Genomic DNA, 22,628 nt, shown 5'->3' with positions numbered 1-22,628 from the left:
GCCTAGAAGGGCTGAAAACACATATTAGTGTGTCAAGATTTCTGCCAGGAAAAGAAGCACTAGTTTTTGTGTGCATGCGCTTGTGGGGTTTTTTTGTTTTTGTTTTTTTTTTTTAGTATTAGCAATAAACTGTGTCTCTCAAGAACACTAACATGAAGACTTCCACACTGCAAACACACAAATAAACTCAAAGTTAGGAACCCAAAGTTCTCATTCTAACCTTCAGGCTTTGTTTGATGTGTTATAGGTGACTCTGATATTATATTGTGTCAAGGTTTCATATTCTTTAAAAACAAACTTTTATTATGTTTTTTGTTTTATATTAGAAAAAGTAATAAATGCTCATTGTAGTAAATTTAGGAAGTATAAATAAATACAATTGAGAAACTAAAAGTCACCTATAATGCCCAGTCAGACATACCACTGTTCACATTTAGGAATGTATCAAGTTTTTTTCTATGCATATATATGATGGGTATATTTAAAATAAAAAATAAAAATGGCTCATAGAGGATATACTGGCTTGTATCATCTATATCTAGATATAGATTTTTTTTAGAGATGGGGTTTCACTCTGTCGGCCAGGCTGGAGTACAGTGGCACCATCCATAGCTCACTGCAGCCTCAAATTCCTGGGTTCAAGCAATCTTCCCACCTCAGGCTCCTGAGTAGTTAGGACTGCAGGCATGTGCCACCACACCCAGCTAATTTTTTTTTTTTTTTTGGTAGAGATGGGGTCTCACTACATTGCCCAGGCTGGCCTTGAACTCCTGGGCTCAAGCAGTCCTCCCGCCTCAGCCTCCCAAAATTGGGATTATGGGTGTGAGCCACTGAACCTGTCTCCTCTTGTTCACTTAATAATAGATCATGAACATCTTTATATGTTATTATATATGTAAATACTTATGTAATATACATCTCTAAATGTTTTTGCCCATTCATCATTATTATTTCCTCAGAATAAATTCCTAGATTTGTTGGGTCTCATGACTTATAGCTGTTTAAGCCCATTGATACATATGGTCAAATTCCAAGATTTACTGTTACTTGTATTCCAAGATTTACTGTTATTTATTTTCTGCTTTATTCCAGAAAGGATTCAGTATTACTGAGTTTGACATTTAATATCATTGTTGAGTGTGGAATTTTTAAATACACTAAAGTAGTTTTGCCAGTGAGTCACAATGAAACTTTTTTCAATAAGCTTAAGCCATTTCCCTTTAGAATTCTCGAACTTCTAATGTATTCAGTCATTGGCGTGTTAGAGAAGTGAGAGTCAGCAGGATCCCCAGTTATCCTCCAGAGACTGTGTATCCTCAGTGGAAATTGGGTGGCAATGTTCCTGTCCTATTGCACTGTGCCTTCTCCTTCTGTGCCAGGCAGCAGTGCTGACAGGCTACCACATGAAACAAATGTTTGTGGAGGCATCCCCAAACCTATCTAACTCCAGTTATTCTGGATGAAATGTCTCTTCTGTGGTAGCAAGCTGTTGATTGGGTTTTTAAAATCCTGGTTTCCCTATGTAATTTTTGCAAGAAGACTTTAAAAAAAAATTCTTGTTCATGAAATACGTTCTCTGGGAACCCCAAAGGGCTTGTTAATTTGTTTCTTTCCACACTGACCCCCAGCTGGCAATTCTGCCTGTACCTGATTTGCTCACCTTCCTCAAAGTTTCACCTCAAGTAACTGTCTTAAAAATGAAGACTTCCAGCCCGGTGCAGTGGCTCACACCTGTAATCCCAAAACTTTGGGAGGCTGAGGCGGGCGGATCACCTGAGGTCGGGAGTTCAAGACCAGCCTGACCAACATGGAGAAACCCCATCTCTACTAAAAATACAAAATTAGCCAGGCATGGTGGCGCATGCCTGTAATGAGGCAGGATAATCGCTTGAATCCGGGAGGTGGAGGTTGCGGTGAGCCGAGAGCACAACTCTGGGAAAAAAAAAAAAAAGAAAGACTTCTGGCTGGGCACAGTGGCGCATGCCTGTAATCCCAGTGCTTTGGAAGGCCAAGGTGGGCGGATCACGAGGTCAGGAGTTTGAGACCAGCCTGACCAATATGGTGAAACCCCGTCTCTACTAAAAATACAAAAAATTAGCCGGGTGTGGTGGCAGGCGCCTGTAATTCCAGCTACTCGGGAGGCTGAGGCAGGAGAATCACTCGAACTTGGGAGGCGGAGGTTGCAGTGAGCCAAGACTATGCCACTGCACACCAGTCTGGGCAAAAGAGCGAGACTCTGTCTCAAAAAAAAAAAAAAAAAAAGACTTCCTTTTCAAGTTCAAGTTCATCATAGTTCCCTATGAAAGCACTTTTTTTTTTTTTTTTTTTGTGATGGAGTCTCACTCTGTCACCCAGGCCAGAGTGCAGTGGCATGATCTCAGCTCACTGCAACCTCTGCCTCCGGGGTTCAAGTGATTCTCTTGCCTCGGCATCCTGAGTAGCTGGGACTCCAGGCATACGCCAGCACGCCTGGCTAATTTTTGTATTTTTAGTAGAGACGGTGTTTCACCATATTGACCAGGCTGATCTCGAACTCCTGACCTCCTGATCCATCCGCCTCGGCCTCCCAGAGTGCTGGGATTACAGGCGTGAACTACGCGGCCAGCCTGAAAGCACAATTTTAAGTGACCACTTGTTTGTTTCCATCAGTGTCTGCAACTGAGGGCTCCACCTCCCTACTGGGCTGATGTATTCGAGTTACAAACCCAGCCTCCCCCATAGCATCCTCAGTTCTGCTCTTTTTCCTGATTAATCCCTGTAGGAAATTTATTTTGAGCTGCTCTTGAAGAATCTAATCCTCTAGATTTGTAGCTTTTGCCTCTTTAAATTTAGCTTGTGTTCTTTTCTGTTGAGTCTTCAGATTCAGCTTTTTTTTTTTTTGTTAGTTACATGAAATGTCCTGTTAAATTTTACCATCCTGAAGATTCATGGGCATGTGATGTGTGTTGGTTAATTAGAGCTATTCTCATTTGGAGTTATCCTCAGTAATTATATATGTATATATGTTCATTGTAGAAAAACATTGTGTTAGCCTGACATTATTAACACTGACTCCACAACCTGGATGAAACAAGCATGTATAAATATGTTTCTTTATTCTCTGTCACAACAAATCATTTTCAGCATTACCAGTATCACATATGGCAGAGTACTTTAGAATTAATAAAAAACATAGCTATTAAATGTAACTTTGTCAGAATTATGATCCCAAAGTTTAATAAAACTTGATGTTTTTGTCCCTGTTTCAGGGTTTCAACATCAAAAGTGTACAATCACAAGGTTTTAAACTGAATGTATGGGACATTGGTGGACAGAGGAAAATCAGACCATACTGGAAGAATTATTTTGAAAATACCGATATTCTTGTAAGTACTCCTTCTGACGCACTAATTCATAGTATTTTCTGCCATGTGTTAGAAACATGGACACTGTAACATTCTTTCTTGTCAGTAATTCCACCACCATAACATTAATCACTGTGAATTTAGCAGGGATAGCAGAAGGCTACAGATTATAAAGGAAAAACATCTTTGAATAACTTGTATAAGATGTTTTGCTGTCGCTCAGTAACAATGTTGTACCCACACCCATCTTGGCAAAATAAAGTGTTATTAATTGCCATAGTGATTTGAATAGCAGAAGGGAAGTCAGAAGATCATGCCACTGACTGTCACCCCTAGGAAGACAATGAATCAAGTGTATTGCAAAGAGAGCAAGCAAAATAGTGAAAGTACTGGAAACCATGATGTATAAGGAGTGGTTGAAAGACCTGAGAATGTTCTTCCTGGAAAAGAGAACACTGGGAACTGTCTAGGCTGCTTCAAGAATTATCTTAAGTCAGAGGGATTGAATAGTTCTAGAGGGCTGAGCCAAGAGCAAGATGGGGAATGTTAGGTGGTAGAATGTAATTCAGATTAAGGAAGAAGTTTCCTATAATTACAATCGTCCAGTAGTAGGAGAAGCTGCCTCATGCATTGGGAATACCCTGACTCAGGGAGCATTCGTTCAGGTGGAGGCTGAGATTTTAGCTCCCAGCTCGCTGTCACTTCCTTTAGGACCACCACTGTTTCAGAATTCTTGGAGATTTCACTGTCCACTTACATGATTTCCACAAAACCCCAGCCTCTCAGTTCCTTCACCAGCCCTCCTTCAGTGGTCTTGTCATCTAGTCTACCTCAGCCACATACTTGCATAATCATACCCTAAAACTAGGGGGGCTCATGAACTTAGATGGGAGAAAAATTGCATGTCACTTTTACTAACCTCTAACCAAAAGTTTGCATTTACATCAATTATGATGAAAGGCAATAAACTGCAATAATCGCAGCCATATCTATGTCTTTATTACGAATAGAAATCATCTAGACCAGGTGTGGTGGCTCATGCCTGTAATCTCAGCAGTTTGGGGTGGCTGAGGTGGGAGGATCGCTTGAGCCCAGGAGGCGGAGGTTGCAGTGAGCCCAGATTGAGATCGGGCCACCACACTCCAGCCTGGAAGACAGAGTGATACTCTGTCTCAAGAAAAGAAAAAAAAAAAAGAAATCATCTTGTATCTCAAACAGCTTCACCTTCTGCTGTTGTTTCCTAAGTGTCTCTCTCCTCTGGATCATTCCCATCAACATAAACATATCCTGTAGCTTCTCTTGCTTAATGAAGAAAAAATAAGCCCCAGAAAACTCCTCCTGACCATACATCCCCCTCCAATACTGTCCCATTCCTCAGCCTCCCTTTATAGCAAAACTCCTTGAAAGAGTTTGCTATGCTCTCTGTCTTTGCTTTATCTCCTCCCAGTTACTCTTGAGCCTTCTTCTCAGGCTCACTGATAATTCCACATTGCTAAAAGTAGGGTTCAGTTTTCAGTACTCATCTCACTTGACCTATCAGGCCATTTAACATTGGTCATGATCTCTTTGAAACATTGTCTTTTCTTGGCTTCCAAGACACCATTCTATCTTGGTTTTCCTCCTCACTGGCTACTCCTCCTAAATCTCCATTGCTATTTTTTTTTAATCTCCCAACCTCCAAATGTTAGAGAGCCCCAGAGTCCTTGTGTTTTTCTTCTCTGAGTCACTGCTTAGGTGACCTCGTCTAATTTGAAGGATTTAATGACCACTTAGATGCTTATGAATCTCAAACTATCATCTCTAGCCTGGAATTCTCCCCTGAACTTGAGTTTCATATACAGTCATGTGCCACATAATGACACTTGGGTCAGTGACTGACCTCATAAATGATAGTGGTCCCTTAAGATTATAATAGAGCTGCCGGGTGCAGTGGCTCACGCCTGTAATCCCAGCACTTTGGGAGGCCAAGGCAGGTGGATCACGAGGTCAGGAATTCAAGACTAGCCTGGCCAAGATGGTGAAACTGTGTCTCTACTAAAAATATGAAAATTAGCTGGGCATGGTGGTGGATGCCTGTAATCCCAGCTACTCAGGAGGCTGAGGAAGAGAATTGCTTGAACCCAGGAGGTGGAGATTGCGGTGAGCCAAGATTGCGCCACTGCACTCCAGCCTGGGCAACACAGCGAGACTCTCTTTCTCAAAAAAAAAAAAAAATTATAATAAAGCTGAAAAATTTCTATTACCTAGTGACATAGCTGTCATAACACATTACCTTTTATATGTTTAGATCCATAAATACTTACCATTGTTTTACAGTTGCCTGCAGTATTCGATACAGTAACTTCGTGTACAAGTTTGTAGCCTGGGGCAATAGGCTATGCCATACAGCCTAGGTGTGTAGTAGACCATCTAGGTGTGTGTAAGTACACTGTATGATGTTGGCACCATGTCAGAATTGCCTAATAATGCATTTCTCAGAACATGCCCCTGTCATTAAGCAACACATGACATATATAAGCCAGCTGCCTATTTGACATCTCCACTTCAGGGGCTGGTAAGTCCCTCAGCCTCAACAAGTCTAAAACCAAATTCCTGTTTTCATCCTGTCCTACTCAACCCTACTCTTCCCACAGTCTTCTCAGTAAATGGTAGTCCCATTCCTCCAGAAACAATGCAGTCATCCTTGGCTCCCTCTCCTCACTCCCCTCATCTGATCTATCAGCAGATTCTTTGTACCTATTGCCATCAGACATATTTTTATTTATTAGCTTTCTCTTGCACTGTAAGGTAAGCTCCGTGAGGACAGGAATTTTTGCATTTTAAAAAACTGTTGGCCGGGTGCAGTGGCTCACGCCTGTAATCCCAGCACTTTGGGAGGCTGAGGTGGGTGGATCACAAGGTCAGGAGTTCAAGACCAGCCTGGCCAAGATGGTGAAACCCTATCTCTACTAAAAATACAAAAAATTAGCCAGGCGTGGTGGCGGGCGCCTGTAATCCCAGCTACTTGGGAGGCTGAGGCAGAGAATTGCTTGAATCAGGGAGGTGCAGTTTGCAGTGAGCCAAGATTGCGCCACTGCACTCCAGCCTTGGCGACAGACCAAGACTCCGTCTCAAAAAAAAAAAAAAAACTGTTGGCCAGGCTCGGTGGCTAACGCCTGTAATCCCAGCACTTTGGGAGGCCGAGGTGGGCGGATCACGAGGTCAGGAGATCAAGACCATCCTGGCTAACACAGTGAAACCCCGTCTCTACTAAAAAAATACAAAAAAATAGCCGGGCCTGGTGGCGGGCGCCTGTAGTCCTAGCTACTCGGGAGGCTGAGGCAGGAGAATGGCATGAACCTGGGAGGCGGAGCTTGCAGTGAGCCAAGATTGCGCCACTGCTCTCCAGCCTGGGTGACAGAGTGAGACTCTGTCTGAATAAAAAATAAAATAAGGCCGGGCGTGGTGGTCACTCCAGCCTGGGCAACAAGAGTGAGACTCTTTCTAAGATAAGATGAGATAAGATAAGGTGAGGTAAGATAAAATTCTTTTAATTCAGAAAAAAACAAAAAAATAAAAATAATTAAAAATATTTTAAATCAGGCCTGGTGTGATGGCTCATGCCTGTAATCCCAGCATTTTGGGAGGCCGAGGCAAATGGATCACTAAGGTCAGGAGTTCGAGACCAGCCTGATCAACATGGAGAAACCCCGTCTCTACTAAAAATACAAAATTATCTGGGCGTGGCGGCACATGCCCGTAAGCTACTCAGGTGGAAAACCGCTTAAACCCGGAAGGTGGAGGTTGCGGTGAGCCAAGATCATGGCATTGCATTCCAGCCAGGGCAACAAGAGTCTCAAAACAAAAAACAAGTCTCAAAAACAAAAAAAAAAGTTTAAATCAACAAGGAAACACTTAGAACTAATAAGTGATCATACCAAGGCTGCAGGATATAAGGTTAATATGTACAAGTCAGTTGCTTTCCTTTATATCAGCAGTGAATAATTGAAATTTGAAATTAATAGCAAAATACCATTTAGCACCCCCAAAATGAAATACTTAGGCATAAATCTAACAGAATACATTCAGGACCTACTTGAAGAAACCTGCAAAACTAATAAAGAAGATCTAGGTAAATAAAGAGACAGTCCGTGCTCATGGATAGGAAAACTCAGTATTACTAAGATGTCAGTTATACCCAACTTGATTTATAGATTTAATAGAATCCCAATCAAAATCACAGCAAGTTACTTTGGGGATATTGACAAACTGATTCTAATGTTTATATGGAAAAGCAAAAGATTTAGATGGCTAACATAGTACTGAAAAGGAACAAGTTAGAGGACTGACACTACCTGACATCAAGATTCACTGTAAAGCAAGTAAACAAGACAGCATAGGCCGAGCGCAGTGGCTCACACCCGCACTGGGAGGCTGAGGCAGGCAGATCACCTGAGGTCAGGAGTTCAAGAGCAGCCTGGCCAATGGGGTGAAACCCCATCTGTATTAAAAATACAAAAATTAGCCGGGTGTAGTGGCAGGCACCTGTAATCCCAGCTGCTCGGGAGGCTAAGACAGGAGAATCGCTTGAACCCAGGAGGCGGAGGTTGCAGTGAGCCGAGATTGCACCATTGCACTCCAGCCTGGGCAACAAGTGTGAAACTCCGTCTCAAAAAAAAAAAGAAGACAGCATACATTAGAGAAAGAGTAGACAAACTGATCAACAGAACAGAATAGAGAGCCCCAAAATAGGCTTACATGAATATGGCCCACTCTGTCTGACAAAAGAACATGACAGTTCAAGGGAGGAAGGATAATCTTTTCAGCAAGTGGTGCTGGAATAATGGGACATCGACATGCAAAAAAAAAAAAAAAAAAAAAAAAGAATCTAGACCCATCCTTACCCCTTAACTTAAAATGTTAAAATAGATTCTTTTTTCCTTTGACCTAGAGCCCTTGACAAAATGGATCTTAAACCTAAATGTAAAACCCAAACACTATAAAACTCCTAGAAGACAACACAGGAGAACATCTAGGTGACCTTGAGTTTGGCGATGAGGTTTTAGATACACAAAAAGCATAATCCATGAAAGAAATAAATTGGACTTAAATGAATTTAAAACTTCTGGAAGCAGCCGGGCGCGGTGGCTCACGCCTGTAATCCCAGCACTTTGGGAGGCCGAAGCGGGAGGATCACGAGGTCAGGAGATCGAGACCATCCTGGCTAACACGGTGAAACCCCATCTCTACAAAAAATACAAAAAAAATTAGCCGGGCGCGGTGGCAGGCACCTGTAGTCCCAGCTACTCAGGAGGCTGAGGCAGGAGAATGGCGTGAACGTGGGAGGCAGAGCTTGCAGTGAGCCAAGATCACACCACTGCACTCCAGCCTGGGCGACAGAGCGAGACTCCATCTCAAAAAAAATAAATAAAAATAAAACTTCTGGAAGCTGGATTTGGTGGCTCATGTCTGTAATCTCAGCCCTTTGGGAGGCCGAGGTGGGAGGATGCTTTGAGTCCAGAAGTTCAAGACCAGCCTGCACAATATACTGTGACCCTGTCTCTACAAAAAATAAAAAAAAATTAGCCAGTCATGGTGATGTGGACCTGTAGTCCCAGCTGCTCGGGAGACTGAAGTGGAAGGATCACTTGAGCCCAGGAGGTTGAGTCTGCAGTGAGCCGTGATCACTACTGCACTCCAGTCTGGGTGACAGAGTGAGACTCTATCTCAAAAAAATAAATAAAATAAAACTTCTGCTCTGCAAAAGAGACTGCTAAGAGAATAAAAAGACAAACCACAGACTGGGAGAAAATATTTGCAAAACACATATATGTTAAAGTAGTTATATCTAAAATATACAAATAACTCAAAACTCAAGAATAAGCAAACAACTTGGTTTTACAAATGGGCAAAAGATCTGAACAGACACCTCATCAAAGAAACAGATAAGCATATAAAAAATGTTCAGTATTATATGTCATTATGGATTTACAAATTAAAACAGCAATAATATGGTACTACATATTAATACCTACTAGACTGGCTAAAATAAAAAAAAAAAAACTGACAATACCAAATGCTGATACGGATGTAGAGCAATGGGACTCCTCTTCATTGCTGGTGGAAATACAAAATAGTACACCCACTTTGGAAGACAGTTGGTAGTTTCTTACAAAGCTAAACATAGTCTTAGCATACAGTCCAGCAGTACTACAAGATATATACCCAGTTAGTTGGAAATTGATATTCCACACAAAATTCTGCATAGGAATGTTTATGGCATCTTTATTCCTAATTGCCAAAACCTGGAAGCATCCAAGATGTCCTTCAATAGGTTAATAGATAAACAAACTATGGTACACCCGTATAGTAGAATATTGTTCAATGATAAAAATACATGAGCTATCAAGTCATGAAAAGACACAGAGGGGCCGGGTGCGGTGGCTCATGCCTGTAATCCCAGCAGTTTGGGAGGCCAAGGCGGGCAGATCACAAGGTCAGGAGATTGAGACCATCCTGGCTAACACGGTGAAACCCTGTCTCTACTAAGAAATACAAAAACTTAGCTGGGCGTGCCGGCGGGCGCCTGTAGTCCCAGCCTACTAGGGAGGCTGAGGCAGGAGAATGGCATGAACCCAGGAGATGGAGCTTGCAGTGAGCCAAGATCACGCCACTGCACTCCAGCCTGGGTGACAGAGCGAGACTCTGTCTCAAAAAAAAAAAAAAAAAAAGAAAGAAAAAAGACACGGAGGGCTCACACCTGTAATCCCAGCACTTTGGGAGGCTGAGGTGGGTGGATCACCTGAGGTCAGGAGTTCGAGGCCAGCCTGGCCAGCATGGCGAAACCCCATCTCTGCTAAAAATATAAAAATTAGCCAGGTGTGGTGGCACGTGCCTGTAATCCCAGCTCCTTGAGAAGCTGAGGCAGGAGTATCGCTTGAACCCAGGAGGCAGAGGTTGCAGTGAGCCGAGATCACACTACTGCACTCCAGCCTGGGTGACAGAGCGAGACTCCGTCTCAACAAAAAAACAAAAGTGTATACATGTTTCAAAAGCTATAGACTCCTTTTTCCTCTTTCAATCATGAGTTAGGAAAAAGCAGGTGGCTGAGAGAAATTACATTCCTATCTGTTCATCTGCTGGATTAAGGTATCTTGAAAGAAATACCCAAGGAAGAGAAGTATATAAAGACACTAATGATTGTAGGTCTCCATAAGGAGGTCTCAGAAACTTTCTGGTCTCCAGGTAAGGGTAATTTTAAATCATAAGCTCTAACAGCTTGAGGGCAGACTGCAAGTTGGTTGTAATATAATGTAACCCTGGATTCCACATTCACATGATCTGAGAGTACCTGGGAGTTAACGTACAATCCAGCAAAAATCAGTTCACAGCAACACTAGAGAAGCTTCCTCCACCTGCATCCTTGTACTCGACACTAGTACAAGATAATATTTTGGATTGAGAGTCAACCTTTCATTATTTTCCAGTGCTGTTTGAGATTAAACAAGTTTGGGGGAGCAACTGAGTCCCTGGGATTAGATTCTAAGGCCTTGTGACTCACAGCCCTGTCTGCCAGTTTTGTAGCAGCTTAGAGTGAAGGTGGTGGATGGGTTATATTTGTCTATGTTTAATAGTCTTCCATTGTTGGTTGAAAAAGACTTATTACGCTGGACTCCACACTGCCTAGAAGAGCAGGCTTGAGGCTTGACACAAGAGTTGCCTGGTTCATTCTTTCCCATTATCTCTAGAGTACCGTAATCAAATCTTGCTTTAGAGCAAGTCGACAAATTGATCCAGGCTGCCTCCAGTTTTTGTAGAGCCTTCAAGCTAGGAGTGGTTTTTACATTTCTAAGTGGTTGGGGAGAAAAACGCCAAAAGAATAATGTTTCACAGCATGTGAAAATTATATGAAATTCACATTTCAGTGTCCATGAAGTTACTTGGAACATAGCCACATACATTTGTTTACAGATTTTCTGTGGTTGCCTTCTAACAATAACAGGAGCGTTCAAGAGTTGTGAAAGAATTGTATGGGCCACAGAGGCTAAAATATTGACTGCTGAACTCTTACAGAAAAAGTTTGCCTACCCTTGCTTTGGAGTATTAAATTAAATGGTTCTCTAAACTCTGTCTGGTGGTGCACGCCTGTAATCTCAACTACTCAGGAGGCTGAGGTGGGAGGATCCCTTGAGCCCAGGAGTCTGAGACCAGCCTGGGTAACATAGCAAGACCCCATCTCAAAAAAAAAAAAAAAAAAAAGGAGGTTTGAAAGACTAAGAGTAACTCCTAGAAGTACCAGAGTTATTCTTAGGGAAGATGACATTGAGAACATCTGACATCAGCTTTATTAATTTGAGGGTTTGTCTAAGAAGTAAAACTTGAAGTGTGATGGAAGGGAGGGGAATAGGGTATCTTCCATTTCTCTTTAGGCCGAGAAATAATAACAGCCTTTTGACAGATATAAATGTCTTTTCAAGATGTATTCATGTTACTACTAATCATTTACTGTATTATTATTAATATCAGCTTTGTGTTTAAACTTAACATAATTTAAACAAAGTAGGCCAGCCACAATAGCTCATGCCTGTAATCCCAGCACTTTAGGAGGCTGAGGCAGGCGGATCACTTGAGGTCAGGAGTTCGAGACCAGCCTGGCCAACATGGTGAAACGCCGTCTCTACTAAAACTACAAAAAAATTAGCTGGGCATGGTGGTGTGCGCCTGTAGTCCCAGCTGCTGGGGAGGCTGAGGCAGGAGAATGGGGTGAACCCAGAGCCGAGATCATGCCACTGCACTTCAGCCTGGGTGACAGAGCAGAGCAAGACTCCGTCTCAAAAAAAAAAAAAAAAAAAAGGAAAATAGCGAAATCTATATTGTAGAGTTGTAATGAGGGTTAATAGAGTAGACCTAGTAATGTTTAGTGACAACATTAAGTGCCCATTAAATGTAGATATTTTATCCCACTTGGTTTTCCTAAATCCTAGACTTTGGAGCTTTGCTGAAGGTATTTTCTGGGCATCCCTATTTAATTAATTTGTGTATTTGTTTGTTTGGCCTTCATAAATGAGATGAGACTCACCAGTCAATTTCTGTATGTTGTGCTAATTGGAATATGCTGATTAGGGATCACCTGCTCCTTTTGCAGAAATTGCCCTGTCTTTTCCATCTCTGCTCACTGAAATAACCTTCTTCTTTTCCTTTATAGATATATGTAATCGACAGTGCAGACAGAAAAAGATTTGAAGAGACGGGTCAGGTAAATAATTCTTTTTTATATCAAAGGTCTTTTATATATATATATATATATATATATGTACATTTTTTTTTTTTTTTTGAGACGGAGTTTTTGCTCTTGTTGCCCAGGCTAGAGTGCAATGGCATGATCTCGGCTCACCCCAACCTCTGCCTCCCAGGTTCAAGCAATTCTCCTGCCTCAGCCCCCCGAGTAGCTGGAATTAGCATGCACCACCACGCCTGGCTAATTTTGTATTTTTAGTTGAGACAGGGTTTCACCACATTGGTCAGGCTGGTCTTGAACTCCCGACCTCGGGTGATCTTCCCGCCTCAGCCTCACAAGGTGCTGGGATTACAGGCGTGAGCCACCACGCCCAGCCTAGTATATTTTTTAAATACTAATTCTTCTGTTGAGATAGTTCCCAAATAACTGGGTATTCATTAATCAACCTTGTAAATGTGTGAGAGTGAGGGAGGTTTTTGTTTTGTTTTGTTTGTTAACCTTTACAGTTCAAACAAGACAGTTATTCTAGCAAGCAGGCAAAAATACCAGTTGTCTGAAATTAGTTGAGAGTTCTTTAAACAGTTTTTTTCCCCCCTCCAAGACGGAGTTTCACTCTTGTTACCCAGGCTGGAGTGCAATGGCACAATTTCAGCTCACTGCAACTTCAACCTCCCAGGTTCAAGTGATTCTCCTGCCTCAGCCTCCCAAGTAGCTGGGATTACAGGCGTGTGCCACCACGCCCGTCTAATTTTTTTGTATTTTTAGTAGAGACAGGGTTTCACCATGTTGACCAGGCTGGTCTTGAACTCTTGACCTCAGATGATCCACCCACCTCAGCCTCCCAAAGTGCTGGGATTACAGGCGTGAGCCTTCATGCCCAGCCTAAACAGTTTTCTAATTAAAGCTTTTTAGCTTTAATCAAATTGAATATATGAGATACAGACAAGTGGAACTTAGCACCATGCCCAAAGGCTCTTCAGGTTTTTTCCCAGGCCATGTGAAAATGAACCCAGAGGAACAAGTCACTTCTCATTTTTATTTACATTTTTCATTACCTACTTAATTGATTCAGGGGTAACTTTGACAAATCTGAAAGGACAGGAAAAAATGCACATGCCAAGGGCTGGGTGCGGTGGCTCACGCCTGTAATCCCAGCCCTTTGGGAGGCTGAGGTGGGCAGATCACTTGCGGTCAGGAGATCAAGACCATCCTGGCTAACACAGTGAAACCCTGTCTCTACTAAAAACACAAAAAATTAGCCAGGTGTGGTGGCACGTGCCTGTAGTCCCAGCTACTCTGGAGGCTGAGGCAGGAGAATCACTTGAACCCACTGCAGAGGTTGCAGTGAGCCGAGATTGTGCCACTGAACTCCAGCCTGGGTGTCAGAGTGAGACTCCATCTCAAAAAAAAAAAAAAAAAAGTTTTTTAAAAAGTTATCATTGCAGAGTCCTTGGCCTGTGTCCTAAATGACCACAGGTGGCCTTACAAAGGTAGCAGTTCTCATGTTTATGTCCCTTTTTTTGAAATTGAGTTGAGAACTCTCCAGACTTCTGGAAACAACCCACCACCCTTCCATACCCTGATGATTTCTGGATTATCACTCATGTGAAATGAGCTTGGAGGTGGAGGGGGTCCTATGTAGTCATCTGCCTCTTGATCCATACAGTTCTCTTTGAAAGCCCACGTGTTTTAAGTAGCTAAAATGTGGATTTAATGAGGAAAAGGTGGGGCCTATCATTTAAGTACATATACACCCTTTCCTATAGTTTTTGTAAACAAAATCACATATAGTTTAGACCCCAACCTATAACCTAAATATCAGGGACCTTGCCAGATGGACCAATAAAGTTATTTTAGGATGTAGGTTTGATGAAATGTGAAGCATGTGCATGCATGTTTTAGAGATAGAGATTGATGAAACAGAATTATCTCTAAAGTAATTGTCATTTTCAGTTTAAATTTCATACACACACACACACACACACACACACACACACACGCATTGAAAGTTATTTGCAGGTAATAACCTTGGGTAAGTTTTGAATCTCAAACCACTTCTTGTCTTCTCCCTTGAATGATTTTCTCAAAAGTGTTCTATGGGCCAGGTGTGATGGCTCATCGCTATAATTCTAGCACTTTGTTAGGCTGAGGCAGGAGGATCCCTTGAGCCCAGGAGTTCAAGACCAGCGTGGGCAATATATCAAAACCCTGTCTCTACAAAAAAAAAATTTTTTTTTTCCAAGCAGAATCTTGCTCTGTCACCCTGGCTGGAGTGCAGTGGCATGATCTTAGCTCACTGCAACCTTTGCCTCCTGGGTTCAAGCAATTCTCCTGTCTCAGCCTCCCAAGTAGTTGGGACTACATGTGCCCACCACCATGCACAGCTAATTTTTGTGTTTTTAATAGAGACAGGGTTTCACCATATTGGTCAGACTGGTCTCGAACTCCGCCCACCTCAGCCTCCCAAAATGCTGTGATTACATGGGTGAGCCACCGCGCCTGGCCAAAAAAAATTTTTTTTTAATTAGCTGGGCATGGTGGCAATCACTTGAGGTCCCAGCTAGCTGATCAGGAGGCTAAGTTAAGCATTGCTTGAGCCCAGGAGGTTGAGCCTGCAGTAAGCTGTGATCTCACCACTGCACTCCAGCCTGGATGACAGAGTGAGATATTGTCTCAAAAAAAAAAAAAGTGATCTGTGAATCATCTGTTGCATAATCACTTCAGGAGTTTGCTAAAAATGTAGATTCCTATGCCGGGCACGGTGGCTCACGCCTGTAATCCCAGCACTTTGGGAGGCCAAGGCGGGTGGATCACAAGGTCAGGAGTTCAAGACTAGCCTGGCCAAGATGGTGAAACCCCGTCTCTACTAAAAATACAAAAAAAATTAGCGAGACATGGTGGTGGGCACCTGTAATCCCAGCCACTTGGGAGGCTGAGGCAGAGAATTGCTTGAACCCGGGAGACGGAGGTTGCAGTGAGCCGAGATCGTGCCACTGCACTCCAGCCTGGGCGACAGAGCGAGACTCGTCTCAAAAAAAAAAAAAAAAAAAAAAAGTAAATTCCTGAGCCCTAGCTCAGACTTTCCAAAGTCAGCATCTCTGGGTTGGGCCCAGGAATCTGCCAGGGAAATCTTATACAGGTTCAAGTTTGATAATCAGACTGGGCACGGCGGCTCACACCGTAATCCCAGCACTTTGGGAGGCCAAGGCGGGCAGATCACTTGAGGCCAGGAGTTCAAGACCAGCCTGACCAACAGGGTGAAAACCCATCTCTACTAAAAATACTGAAATTAGCTGGGCATGGTAGTGTGCACCTGTAGTCCCAGCTACTCAGGAGGCTGAGGGGTGAGAATTGCTTGAACCTGGGAGGTGAAAGGTTGCAGTGAGCCGGGATTGCGCCACTGCACTCCAGCCTGGGCGACAGAGCGAGACCCTGTCTCAAAAAAAAAAAAAGAAAAAAAAAAGTTTGAGAATCACTACTCTTGAAAGTTGCTAGTTGATCAGCTTAACTGTTATTTTTTTTCTGATTAGAACTGCATGGTTGTCCAGGCATGGTAGCTCACGCCTGTAATCCCAGCACTTTGGGAGGCCGAGGTGGGTGGATCACCTGAGGTGTGCAGTTCTAGACCAGCCTGCCCAACATGGCAAAACCCTGTCTCTACTAAAAATACAAAAATTAGCTGAGTGTGATGGTGCATGCCTGTAGTCCCAGCTACTCAGGAGGTTGAGGCAGGAGAATCACTTGAACCTGGGAAGCGAAGGTTGCAGTGAGCCGAGATCACGCCATTGCACTCCAGCCTGGGTGACAGAGCGAGACTCTGTCTCAAAAAAAAAAAAAAGTAGTGTATGGTTAAATATCATAGATTTATAGACTTTAACCTTCCCTCTCTCTCCCTTCTCAAAATCCAGGAACTAGCAGAATTACTGGAGGAAGAAAAACTAAGTTGTGTGCCAGTGCTCATCTTTGCTAATAAGCAGGATTTGCTCACAGCAGCCCCTGCCTCTGAAATTGCAGAAGGACTGAACCTGCATACCATCCGCGACCGAGTCTGGCAGATCCAGTCTTGCTCAGCTCTCACAGGAGAGGGCGTTCAGGTGAGATTACAGGAAGGCTTGGCCACCTGGCAACATGACAGCTAACCGAGGTGGTCTGTCTCATTGGTTGGGCTAATCTTGATGGGCAGATGAGCCATTCCAAGATATGAAGGGCATGGAGGAATTTGGTTCTTTTCTGCTTAGCAACCAATCAGATATCATGAGGTGCCCCAACAGTGCCCCAGGTAAGCCACCCCACATGTGCAGCAAGCTTCCCCTTTGGGAGGGATGTGAGAACAGAAGACTGAGGATTGTCTCTAACTCTAGGATTCTTTGATGATTGATTGGATTGGGGTTTTGTGTTGTGTCTAATATTACGGATGCTAAAATGCCTGTACTTCCAAGGTGATAGCCACCAATAACCATACACGTACTAGTCATACTAGAAGTGTTTTTGTTTCTTCTGTTGGTTATCTTCCCTGCCCCTAGGGTTGGTGTCTGTTTCCTGCTACTTCAGGTTGGTTTCCCACTGGGAAGCTTCTGCTGACAGAAAGCCCCATGCTTTGTACTGAGGAACTGTGTGCCGGAAAAGCAGGTTCCCCCTAATTTTTTTTTTTTTTTTTTTTTTTTTTGAGACGGAGTTTCATTCTCATTGCCCAGGCTGGAGTGCAGTGGCACAATCTCGGCTCACTGCAACCTCCGCCTTCCAGGTTCAAGTGATTCTCCTGCCTCAGCCTTGCAAGTAGCTGGGATTACAGGCATGCACCACCACACCCAGCTAATTTTTTGTATTTTTAGTAGAAACGGGATTTCACCATGTTGACCAGGCTGGTCTTGAACTCCTGACCCCAAGTGATCTGCCTGCCTCAGCCTCCCAAAGTGTTGGGATTACAGGCATGAGCCACCCTGCCCGGCCCTGGCTGCTTTTTAAAACATCAAGGCCGGGTGCAGTGGCTCACGCCTGTAATCCCAGCACTTTGGGAGGCCGAGGCGGGTGGATCACCTGAGGTCGGGGGTTCGAGACCAGCCTGTCCAACATGGTGAAACCTCCGTCTCTACTAAAAATACAAAAAAAATCAGCCGGACATGGTGGTGCACACCTGTAATCCCAGCTACTTGGGAGGCTGAGGCAGCAGAATTGCTTGAAGCTGGGAGGCGAAGGTTGCAGTGAGCCGAGATCGCATCACTGCACTCCAGCCTGGGCGACAGAGCGAGACTCTCTCTCAAAATAAATAAATAAATAAATAAAAATAAACAATCAAAATTTGTCTAACGTATTTTACTCCGATTGCACATAGGATGGCAGTCATAAGGCCTAAGGTTATTTTGATGAAGATGAGACCCAAGAAAAGATAGTAATTTTCTTGTGTTTCTGAAAACCACTTCAGCATGAGCCTGTCTAAAAGGTTTAGATCACAAATTTAGAAAGCTGAGAGCAGCCGGCTGCGGTGGCTCACACCTGTAATCCCAGCACTTTGGGAGGCCGACGCAGGCAGATCACGAGGTCAGGAGATCGAGACCATCCTGGCTAACACAGTGAAGCCCCGTCTCTACTAAAAATACAAAAAAATTAGCCAGGTGTGGTGGCGGGCACCTGTAGTCCCAGCTACACAGGAGGCTGAGGCAGGAGAATGGCCTGAACCCAGGAGGCGGAGCTTGCAATGAGCTGAGATTGCGCTACTGCACTCCAGCCTGGGCGAAAGAGTGAGACTCTGTCTCAAAAAAAAAAAAAAAAAGCTGAGAGCATCCTGAGGTTGGGGGCTATTATGAAGGTGGGGCTGAAGAAAAGCAATACAGTTTGTGTGCATATTCGTAAGAAAGTGCAAGTACAGCTCTGGAATCTTTCTTTTGCTTGACCAGAGTGTTGAAGAAAAAGCAAAGCGAGAATTAACAGTAAGGCTCTTGTATCTTCCACCAGCCTTAGCGATGTGAAAAAGGAGAACTAGAGTAATCTAGAATCAGTATTTAGAGCCGTGGCATTTAAAGTCAAGGACACTGCTTCAGAGAAGCCTGGAGGTAGAGAGGGATCTCCAGTCATTTTCTTCCCAACCCCCAGTCCTCCCCCAACTCCCATCAGGTGGAGATTAAAGGATAGAGCTCCATGCTCCTGGCTGTGTAACCACCGTAGACACTCAGTGCCCTTCACGGGATCTTTAGGTCACAAAAGAGGCAGCAAGCTACTAGGCAGCTAGAGGGTGGGGTTGGGGACAGGCAGGGGAGTGCTGCAAAATCAGTTTGAGTGAGTAAAGTGAGATTATTATATATGATTTGATTTTGATAAGAAAGTTCTTCCCAGATTGGGGCCTTCAGCAACCAAGTTCGCAGGAAATGATATCAAGAGAGATCCAACAAAAAACTATGAGCAAAAAATAAAAAATGATTTTTGTATGGAGGAGAAATAGTTTGAAGGTCACTTAATTAGTTTAGTAGATAGTACCATGGTGTATAGAATTGGGTAGTTAAGACTGGGATTTCAAGGTTAATGAGATTAGATTATGGTTAATAGAATGATATAAATTTAGAGAATTTAACCATTATTTGAAATGGGTTATTTAATAAAAATGTTAATTAAGAAGGGAATCTGCTGTCTATTGTCCTTTCGTGGTAACCTTTGGGGACTAGAGAAAGGTCATGGAGTTTTGCTGTGGAAACGCTTTTCACTGTGAGCCACTGGTTGACCGTGTACCTCCCTAAGGTGGTGCCTCTGACCCAAGCTCTTGTCCACACACCAGCTTCCTGGTTTTTGCCTTAAAAAGAGTCACTTAAGTGGAATTCCTTTCCAGCATTGCTTAGTTGAAGTACAGGCCTTTAGTAATTTTTATTTATTAGGGCTAAAAATATTCTAAAACTGAAAGACTTTACTAGAAAAATATCAATAAAGATCGAATGGTTTGAGGTTCACTTTCAAACATGAAAACTGTGCAATAATTACTGAAATGCCCTAAATTCCTGTTTTTTTCCTTCCTACCCCACCCCACCTCCCCAAAAGCTGGCCCAAATGATTAGGCACTGAATAGGCAAGTCAGGTGATATCTAACAACTCTGAAAGAAAATGTACAAAGGTTTAAAAATAAAAAAAGGACCTGGAATTTCTGTTGCAGTTTCAAGTGTTTAAAGACAGACACTTACATTGTATGTGTTTAATCAAAACATATTTAAGAGACCTGTCTTGTACTGCTTAACAATAGGTAGCCTCACGGGGGCGAGTTAAGGAAACAGCCACGGAGCTGCTAGATGGCGAGCCACGCCCCTCTGTGGATGAAGTAGGGCAGGTACATCACTTCTCATTAGTGGAGTAGCTTAAACACATGATTTGAGACTATGGAAGTTAGTGATTCCTGGGATGGATTTCAGGGTCCCATTCCACCTGGTGTCCTGAAGGCAGCACATACGAAGCCATTACAGGGGTGGGAAATACCACGTGTTGGTCACCAGCCCCTGCTTCAGGTGTGGAAACTGACTTTTGAGAGAGGATGGAACCGGGGTTTCTTTTCCTCATTGGTGCTGACTGGGAAGCCAGCCCATCGTATGATTAAAGCAGGTTTTCACGGGAGACCATCAGGAGCAGAGAGTAGGTAAAGGGCACGAGAAGCGGAAGGAGATCATCGATCTCAGAAACTCTGTCGTGCCAAGAGGCCCACTGTCCAGGGGAGTGATGAGGAGAGACCCAGTTATGTCAAGTGGATGAAAGCGGAAAGAGGAGAAACTGAAAAATGTCTGGGAGGGAGAACCGAAACCTTCCTCAGCCAGACTCCATTATCAACATGGAGGAAGTGTCACTCTGCGCCCTCGAGGTCAGGCCCAGGTTGCCAGGGCCCCTCCTAGGATGAAACATTCTGCACTGGGACTCTCAGTCTTTTTTTTTTCCCTCCTTGGGTGTCTAGAAAATAGTGAGCAAAGGATCTGGCTTAGAGCCAGAGAAAGGTATCGAGAAATCCATCCCTCCTCCACCCACAGACCTGAATTTGAACCCCAAACCACAGCTCTTCCTGCTGTTACAGTTCCAGGCATTTGAAGACATTTTCTCTCTAAAATACTCTGAGTGTGCATGTGTGTGTGGTATGTGTAATTAAAATGATACTGGCTTTGAATTTCCTCTCAAAGCAGAGATCCGAAGTTTTAACCTGACCTCTAGCCATGGTCACCACGGAGACTTGCCTCCTCCCATAACCTTAAGCCAGCAGATCGTGCCCTGGGTGCTGCTCTCCAGGCCACCCCCTCATGCTCACCTTTTCTTGTGATGTCTGCCCCACGTTTCTCTCCTCCTCCTGGAGACAGGAGCCATGAGCAGGTCACATAGGCTTTCAGTTGCCTTGTGTCCACAAAAGGGGCCATGAGCAGTCCGAGCGCCGAGCTGTGATCCATGCCTGAGTCAGCCTCCAGAGGAACACTAAATGCTCACTCGCCCATTTCTTGGTTTTGCTTCTTTTTCCTTGATTTGGGGGACTTGTCCCTAATATGCCACAGAATTTTAATTTTTTTTTTTTTTTGAGATGGAGTTTCACTCTTCTTGCCCAGGGTGGAATGCGATGGCACAACCTTGGCTCACTGCAGCCTCCACCTCCTGGGTTCAAGCGATTCTCCTGCCTCAGCCTCCCGAGTAGCTGGGATTACAGATGCCCACCACCACGCCTGGCTAATTTTTTGTATTTTTTTTAGTAGCAACGGGGTTTCACCATGTTGGCCAGGCTGGTCTCGAACTCCTGACCTCAGGTGATCCGCCTGCCTCGGCCTCCCAAAGTGCTGAGATTACAGGCGTCAGCCACCACGCCTGGCCCGATATTTTGAAAAACAAAATTTACCACTTCTTTCTAGGCCTGGCATCAGTTATTGTTGACTCCAGGTGTATATGGAACTGCTTATCTGTGAGTCAGACCTCAGGTTTATTTTTAAATTTTCAAACTTTTCTGGAGACTAAGAAAGCAGTCTTAGGACATGCGATTTCACTACCTCTCTGGTGCAATGCCCTTTGTCACCAGAAAAAAAAAAACTACTAATAGCGAGCCATATTTGATGTAAGCAGCATCCAGCTGCTTCTTGACCCTGGGGGCCTGATGGCACAATGAGGTAGGCTGCATTGCTCAGCAAGGGTCCGAGCACCTCATCATCTTAAAGCAATTACTGCTGTGACCACGTAACCAGCATGGCTCTAAAAACCAGGCCCACACAGCCATGGCTGCCACCGCTTCCTTCCAACTACCGAGCAGTGATGGATGCAATGTACAGAGATCAAATTTAAGAGAGCAGCGTAGTCAGAGACCACTCTTCCCTTGGAAAGAAGCAGTGCACCTTAACTTCTGGGATGCAGAGATTTGGGAGGAGTGAGTTTCCCCTGTATGCTTAGGGGTGGCCTGCTGTTTCTCCCAGTGGTTATAGGGGAGAATAATATTGTGACATCGGAAACTTTATTTCCTCTCTAGGAGGCCAAACAAAGCTCAGTATTTGAAATTCCATGTCTCTCTTTAGTCTCTGTTATTGAATTGAAGCTAATCAATTCAAATTCAGTTTCAGCAAGATTGGTCGGGAGGGTCCAGGGAAGGAAGGAAGGGAGGACTATTCATACCGTAAGATCGTCATCCCCATAATGAAGAGCAAATGTACAGAAAATTGGTCAAACCAGTTTTTAACAGTAAAGATTCGGCCAGGCGCAGTGGCTCACGCCTGTAATCCCAGCACTTTGGGAGACTGAGGTTGGTGGATCACAAGATCAGGAGATCGAGACCATCCTGGCTAACATGGTGAAACCCTGTCTCTACTAAAAATACAAAAATATTAGTCGGGCATGGTGCCAGGCGCCTGTAGTCCCAGCTACTTGGGAGGCTGAGGCAGGAGAATGGCATGAACTCGGGAGGCGGAGCTTGCAGTGAGTCGAGATCATGCCACTGCACTCCAGCCTGGGCGACAGAGCGAGACTCCGTCTCAGAAAAAAAAAAAAAAAAAAAAGCCTTCCTTGCCAGATGAAAGCAAGAGTGGTATGGAACATTTATTTAAACATAAGAAGCAGAAGGTTCCTCCTCTTGCAAGTATGTTTTC

General features: G+C 43.8%; 1 protein-coding gene across 2 annotated transcripts in view; it reads left to right on the top strand.

Moving 5' to 3' along the window:
* ARL3 (ARF like GTPase 3) overlaps positions 1-22,628 on the top strand; it is a 38,240-nt gene that overhangs the window by 12,406 nt on the left and 3,206 nt on the right. Inside the window, exons 3-6 of one of the 2 annotated variants that reach the window (XM_055352877.2) lie at positions 3,249-3,365; positions 12,529-12,579; positions 16,470-16,655; positions 17,085-17,216. In XM_055352877.2, coding sequence (XP_055208852.1) covers positions 3,249-3,365; positions 12,529-12,579; positions 16,470-16,655; positions 17,085-17,201 — 471 coding nt within the window. In that variant the 3' untranslated portion in view covers positions 17,202-17,216. Of the gene's footprint in view, positions 1-3,248; positions 3,366-12,528; positions 12,580-16,469; positions 16,656-17,084; positions 17,217-22,628 lie in introns of those variants that run through there. The other variant, XM_004050025.4, reaches the window with a different exon arrangement.

This window comes from Gorilla gorilla, chromosome 8 (genome assembly GCF_029281585.2).
Source record: "Gorilla gorilla gorilla isolate KB3781 chromosome 8, NHGRI_mGorGor1-v2.1_pri, whole genome shotgun sequence".
Classification (NCBI taxonomy): Eukaryota; Metazoa; Chordata; class Mammalia; order Primates; family Hominidae; genus Gorilla; species Gorilla gorilla.
This window is presented reverse-complemented; position numbering and strand designations above follow the sequence as displayed.